Source organism: Chlamydomonas reinhardtii, chromosome 11 (genome assembly GCF_000002595.2).
Source record: "Chlamydomonas reinhardtii strain CC-503 cw92 mt+ chromosome 11, whole genome shotgun sequence".
NCBI lineage: Eukaryota > Viridiplantae > Chlorophyta > Chlorophyceae > Chlamydomonadales > Chlamydomonadaceae > Chlamydomonas > Chlamydomonas reinhardtii.
This window is the reverse complement of record NC_057014.1, coordinates 2,970,418-2,976,565: the sequence shown is the minus strand read 5'-3', so window position 1 is coordinate 2,976,565 and position 6,148 is coordinate 2,970,418. Positions and strand designations below refer to the sequence as shown.

The 6,148-nt window shown below is 65.3% G+C and overlaps 3 protein-coding genes across 3 annotated transcripts in view; 2 read left to right on the top strand and 1 right to left on the bottom strand.

Moving 5' to 3' along the window:
* Positions 1–997, top strand: part of CHLRE_11g478240v5 (uncharacterized protein) — a 7,296-nt gene extending 6,299 nt beyond the window's left edge. The window contains exon 14 of the mRNA XM_043067674.1: positions 121–997. Within this exon, the coding sequence (XP_042919679.1) occupies positions 121–174 (54 nt within the window). The 3' untranslated portion in view covers positions 175–997. The remainder of the gene's footprint in view (positions 1–120) is intronic.
* Positions 998–1,111: 114 nt separating this feature from the next.
* On the top strand, positions 1,112–2,448 carry CHLRE_11g478212v5 (uncharacterized protein). The gene has a single exon (XM_043067673.1). The coding sequence runs from the start codon at positions 1,154–1,156 to the stop codon at positions 1,544–1,546; it is 393 nt and encodes a 130-aa protein (XP_042919678.1). The 5' UTR covers positions 1,112–1,153; the 3' UTR covers positions 1,547–2,448.
* Positions 2,449–2,579: 131 nt separating this feature from the next.
* CHLRE_11g478184v5 (uncharacterized protein) overlaps positions 2,580–6,148 on the bottom strand; it is a 14,042-nt gene continuing 10,473 nt past the window's right edge. Inside the window, exons 18-22 of the mRNA XM_043067672.1 lie at positions 5,680–5,784; positions 5,333–5,395; positions 4,747–5,016; positions 3,881–4,579; positions 2,580–3,582 (exon numbers count right to left, since the gene is read on the bottom strand). Of these exons, the coding sequence (XP_042919677.1) occupies positions 2,959–3,582; positions 3,881–4,579; positions 4,747–5,016; positions 5,333–5,395; positions 5,680–5,784 (1,761 nt within the window). The 3' untranslated portion in view covers positions 2,580–2,958. The remainder of the gene's footprint in view (positions 3,583–3,880; positions 4,580–4,746; positions 5,017–5,332; positions 5,396–5,679; positions 5,785–6,148) is intronic.

Genomic DNA, 6,148 nt, shown 5'->3' with positions numbered 1-6,148 from the left:
ACACACACACACACACACACACACACACACACACACACACACACACACGCACACACACACACAGTCACGTACACACACGCACACATACACACACCCCTGTACCTGGGTACGGGCGCGCAGGTGGTGGACCTGCTGGACTCGGTGGCGGCACTGGGGCTGGCGGGAGCCCGGTGAGGAGAGGTGATGGAGGTGATGGAGGCGGAGGGGGAAGGGGAGGGAGGGGGAAGAGGAACGGCGAGGCAGCAGCAGTGCGGTGTGGCTGTGGAGGCAGGGCGGCAGGGAGGCGGCCCGTCAGGAGGAGCGGCCGGTAGAGAGCAGGCGCGGAGCAGGACAGGAGCAGGCGAGGCGGCAGCAGGGCAGGAGCAGGGGAGGCGCAGGGGTGGCGGCACGGGTTGGGGGCGGTTTGGGACTGTTGGGGACGGTTGGGGACGGTTGGGGACGGTTGGCAGCAGGGCGTGTCAGGAGTGGGTGGTCGTTGCACAGTGACGGCATGCGCGCCGCACACGCAGTGCGTGCGAGGTGGCGGCACCCGTACCCCAGCCTTGTCTCCATCATGTAATGCAGGGAGTGGCGCGTGGGAGGACAACAGAGAGTGCGGGTGTGCCCTCTTGCATGGGAGGGGAGGAGGCTTGGGTTTGGGTGTGGGGCCGCGGCGTGGCGTGGCGTGCCGGCAGGAAGCTGGGGGGAAGCTCAGCCTCCGTAATGTCCGCCATATCGAGCAACTGTCCTCGTGCCCTCCCTGAGCACCGGTTGAAAAATGCGTGTCAAGGCAATCCCTGCCGTGGGTGGCCTGAGGCCTGTGGCTAGGCGGTGTGGTTGGGCGCGGGGCTCAGGGAGGTGTGTGCTGGGGATCAAGGGAGCGAGAGTGCGCGTGTGTCCAGACGTGGACGGAAGGGGAGGAGGACTGCACTTGCACTTGGGGCCGTGGCCGTCGGGGCTAGGGGATTGGGGATTGGGCAAAACATCAGCCGGGCGGGAGACTACAACGGGAAACTGGTGCCGGGATGGGGCGGTGCCGGGATGGGGGCGGTGGCTGCCCGAGAGGGGTCCCCTGGGTCGATCCTCGCAGTAGCAATGCAAAGACGCGCACCCACAAGTCCCGAGTCACCTTATTTCACACGCCGTCAGCGCTATATCTGTTCACGCATGATAGATGGATGACGAAAAGCTAGACGCCCTACTCGACGGCCAACAGGCCCTGCAGGACGAGGTGGTGGGCGCAGCCGAGGCGGCCGCGACTTACGCGGTGCTGCAGCGGCTGCAGGCCGGCCGCTTGCTCGTCAACACCTGCAACGCCTCCACCTCACAGCCGCTCAACCCGTCGCTGCAGCATCTTGACCTGCTGCGCCTCTGCGATTCCGTCCTCTCCGAGATGCTGCGCGGCGGCGGCCGGCGGCGGGTGGAGGTGCCGCTGCCCACGGGCCTCGACGCGGCTGCCTGTGAGAAGGAGCTGGGGCCCTTCCTGGAGGGTCTGACCGGGCTGCGGATGCAGGTGGAAGTGGCGGCGGGGGGCCGGGCGGTGACCGTAACGTACAGCAGCGGCTAGCTAGTGCGGAGTTAGGCTGTAGCACAAGGGGCAGCGTCGCACAGGAGTACATGGCAGTAGCTGCGGCTGCGACAGTAGCATCGGAGGCTGTAGCAGCAGACTCGTAGGCGGCTGTAGCAGCCCCGTTTGCGGCAGTAGCGACAGGCTCGTAGGCGGCGGGCGCGGGCGGGGGGGGGGGGCAGCAGCTGCGGTCCGGGGCCTGCTCGTATGCCTGGTGTTGCCTGCTGTTCAAAGGAGTGCTGGCGGGTCTGTGCTGCGAGTTGATGGGATTACGGCATGCACAGATTGAGGCAACGAGATAGGAGACACTTTCTGCATTTTGTACCATTGCTCTTGCCTGGGACTTGGGGCACGCATGCACAGCCGCCCCCACGATTCCACGAAGTTGCACTCCTGGTCAGCTAGCTGTGGGGCACGTGGGCTGGCCCCCTGACGAATTGAATAATAAGATTCAGATCTGCAGGTGGGTTGGAGTGGCGGTGGGCAGGTGGGCGGTTGGTTGGAGTGGCGGTGTGCCGTGTGTACGACCCGCGCTTTGCTGTGTGCAGGTGTGTGCGTGGGGTTTGGGGGGAGTGAGTTGGATAAAAAACGAACCGTACAAGGGCAAGGGCGCGGCCAGCCGGCATAGCAGCAGGTATCCAGGGCATGCATGGTGAAGCAGGGCTGGCAATGTTTGAGGACGCGGACAAGCACGGGCAGCAACAGCAGCAATGCAAGTGTATGTCTGTGTGTGGGGCAGCGTAGGGTGGGGTTTGGGGCCGTCAGCGCATCAGTTGCCAGGTCTGTCAGGCAGTGGTGATGGCGGCAGGCGGTGGTGTGCATGTTGTGTGCCGTATGCAGCACACGCGGGGTGGCGGCATTCGGAACTGATTGTCTCAAATCATATGTAATGCAGCAAAGTGAGAGCGTGCGCGAGAGAGAAAGCAGGTGTGCTAGCGTGCACGCAAGAAGGGGCGGGATGGTGGACTTGGGGTTCAGGGCGTTGGGGGCTGAGCAGGACCTGCCCCGCCCCTCCCTGTCACCCAGACAGCAGCACGTTTCCGTTCAACCTTTCACCACCATACATAACTCCACACTCCACACCAGTCCACTCCGTGGCTCCACCCCCGAGTCAGCACCGGGCGACTTCATCTCCGGCGTAAGCCGCCGAAGCGCACGTGGTTCCGATGGGGGCACAGCCACGTGCCTCAGCCCACTAAAGCTGAACCGCTTACATTGGTCCAAGCCCCCCCGCCGGCAATCCTCGCTCCGTTCGCCCCCATCGCCAATCCACTTGTTCCCAGTCTCAAGGCATTGCTTGTGCTATGAACCACGCGAAATGGAAAACGCAACACGCGCATTTGCTGGTGTGTCAGAACCCCTGTGTCAGAACTTCTGTGTGAGAAGCAAGGCCTGTGTCAGAACCCCCTGTGTCAAAAGGTCTGCATGCCGTGGAGCTCCATCACCCGCACAGCTGACCGAAACGCCTCCGCGCTCTCAAACACGACGTCCGTGTAAAAACACACACGCGGCGGCGGCGCTGGCCCTCCCACGCCCGCCCGCCCCCGCCCATGCCCCCGGCCTGGCCCAGCTGTCCCCTCCTCCGTCGGCTCCCGCCCCCCGCCCCCCTCTTGGCCCGCCTCGGTATTAGCAGCAGTAGCAGCTCGCTCAAGCAGTGATGGCTCGGCTGTAGCAGCCCCCTCGGGCGCCGGCGGCGCCGGCTGTAACGGTGGCGGCGGCGGCGGCGGCGCCCTCCCTGGCGGCTGTAGCGGCAGTAGCAGGTGAAAGGCTTCACTGAAGTCGCCGGCCGCGTCAGACTCGAGCACTACCATCAGCGCCGCCGCGCGCCGCGGGCGCAGCCGGAAACACCAGGAGTAACGCTGAGGCGGCTGGGGTGTAGAAGCGGCTTGGCGTGACGAAGGCTGTAGCACGTCACCTCCGGCTGCTGCTGCTGCTGCTGCTGCTGCTGTGGCAGTAGAGGCAGTAGCACCGGTGGCACTGGGGGTGCAGTTGGCGATGTCGTACATCTCGAGGTCGGGCGGGTGGAGCAGCAGCTCCTGCCGGGGGGAGGAGGGGAGGAGCGTGCGCGTGTGTGTATTCGTGTGTGTTAGCGTGTGAGAGGAGGTGGAGGGTGGGGAGCGGTGGACGTGTGTGGTGCTGACGCTTAACAAGACTGTCACTGAAGCGCAGTGAAGGGCTAGCGGGCGTCAGCAGCTCCCACGCGGTAACCCCACATAAAAGCCCAACTCCCACGCCCCAACCCGATGGGCTGTTTAAAGATGATGGAACTGAGCCGTTTGGGCTCGGGCATGACGCCGGTAACCCCTAAACACACCCCCACTTCCCCACCCCCACCTTGGGCGGCACCAGCAGCACCAGTGCATCCACCTCCTCCCCGTCCAGCTGCTGCACCGCACAGCAGCCCCCGGGTCCTGGCAGGCCGCGGCCGCCGCCAGTGCTCCCGCTGGTGCGCCTGCTACTGCTCCTGGTGCGGGTGCTGGTGCTGTTGCGGATGCTGGTGCGGTTGCTGGTGCGGATGCTGGTGCCGGTGCTTTCAGCCGTCCCCGCCGCCTCCAGCACTGTTGATGCCGCTTTTGCAGCAGCAGCAGCCGGCGGCTGTAGCGGCTGTGGCGGCTGTGGCGGCTGTAGCGGCTGTAGCGGCTGTAGCGGCCGCCGCCATGCCGCCATGCCCATCAGCCGTGCCTCGTCAGCGGCTGGGTCGCCGCCGCCCCAGGGCCAGCTGGGCCGCCGCCAGCGCGCCGCCACCGCCGCCGCCGCCACCTCTTCCTCCCTCCCCTCCTCCTGCTTCAGCTCCTCCTCCCCATCCTCCTCCTCCTTCCATTCCTTCCCCTCCTGCTCCACCACCTCCTCCTCCTCCTCCTCCTCCTCCTCCACCTCTTCCGCCGCCGCCGCTTTGAGCTCCTCCCGCAGGCGCACCGACACGACGCAGGTGCGGGCGCCGCAGCCGGGCAGCGCTGCCAGCACCTGCGCCGCCGGCAGCTGCAGCGCCCGCAGGGAGCGCTGCGGCGGTGCCGTGAGGCTCAGCACAGCAAACTGAGGAGGGCGCGTGCGGCAAGGGGCATAGGCATGGGGTGGAAGGATAGGACGTGAGACACGGTTTGGCCACGCGGATAGAGAGGATGGGGAGGTGTACGGCAGTCGGGAACGCAGTGATCGGCTGATCATTATGAGTGTAAATGCGCTCATACATTGGCACTTGCCTGGACAACGGCCCCGGCTGTGTTTGGAGCAGCTTCGCCGCCGGCGGCGCCATCAGTATCCCCGGCGGCGCCGACGTTTGCGCCGGTGGTGGTGGTGGTGTCAGTGGTGGTGGTGCCAGTGGTGGTAGTGTCAGTGGTGGTGGTGTCAGTGGTGGTGGTGGTGCCAGTGGTGGTGGTGGTGTCGGGCGGCGGCGTGGCGGCCGCCAGTGCCACCACGTCCACGGCCAGCCACACGGGCACGGGCTCGTCCCCGTCATTGACCACAAACACCTGGGGGGCGGTGGGAGTGGTGGTGGTGGTGAGTGTGTGTGTGTGTGTGTGTGTGTGTGTGTGTGTGTGTGTGTGTGTGTGTGGTGTTGTAAAATACCAGCCCAAACTGGAGGGCGGCGAAGTGTAAAAGGCAGCAGGTGGCAGGAGAGCGTCGTGGGGAAGATGCGAGTCATGCGACGCACACTCTAAAGAATACAGGCATGTCATACACACAAATAACACATTGTTTGTTGCGTGTCACGCGACTTGACGTACATGACGCCACACAACATGTTTTGATGGCAACTAGGCAGTGATGTCACGGGGCCTGGCTCACCGTGACGTTGCCGCCCTCGCGACCAAAAGCCACGACCGTGACCGGCCGGAACAGCCGCCGGACCTGATTGCGTGTGCGTGCGTGCGTGCGTGGGTGTGAATCAGTCATTGATGTCATGTCGCCACAGCACAATTCAGATACACGCTCACGGTGCCTCATCAGGGATTCCAAGCACGTCTGGCCCTCCTCCCACCCTCCCATCCCCCCGTCCTCCTCCCTCCCTGCCTCCCTCCTCCTCCCTGCCTCCCTCCCCCCCTCTGGTTCAGTTTGCGCTGGTAATTACAACCCCCCTTCCCTCCCTCCCTCCTCCTCCTCCCTGCCTCCCTCCCCTCCCCTCCTGCCCTCACCGCCGAGTGCAGCGGCTTCCTGCCTCCCCCATAGTCCAGCGAGCTCCAGCTGTAGCCCGGCCACACGTCGTTCAGCTGCCAGTACAGCACACCCATGGTGGCGGCCTGCGAGGTGGGGTGGGGTGGAGGTTGTAGAAACCAGCCCAAACTGACCCGAACCCAATGCAATAGTGCGAGGAGGGAGCGTGGCCTAGGGGGGGGGGAGCTGGAGGTGGGGGAGCTGGAGGGGGGAGGTGCGGGTTACATTCATGATTGGCTATGGAAATGTGGGGGGTTTGAGGCGGGGGAGGTGGGGAGGGGATTGCGGCCGGGGTTTGACAGAGGGCTCCCCCAGAACCGCCACAGTCACCACACACCCGCGGCGCCGCCCTCATGTGGTGTACACCACACCCGACCCCCCACAGCCCCCTACTCCCAGCAGCTCCCCTCCCCCCAGCTTTTTTGCTCCCCCCAACCTCCCCCCCACCTC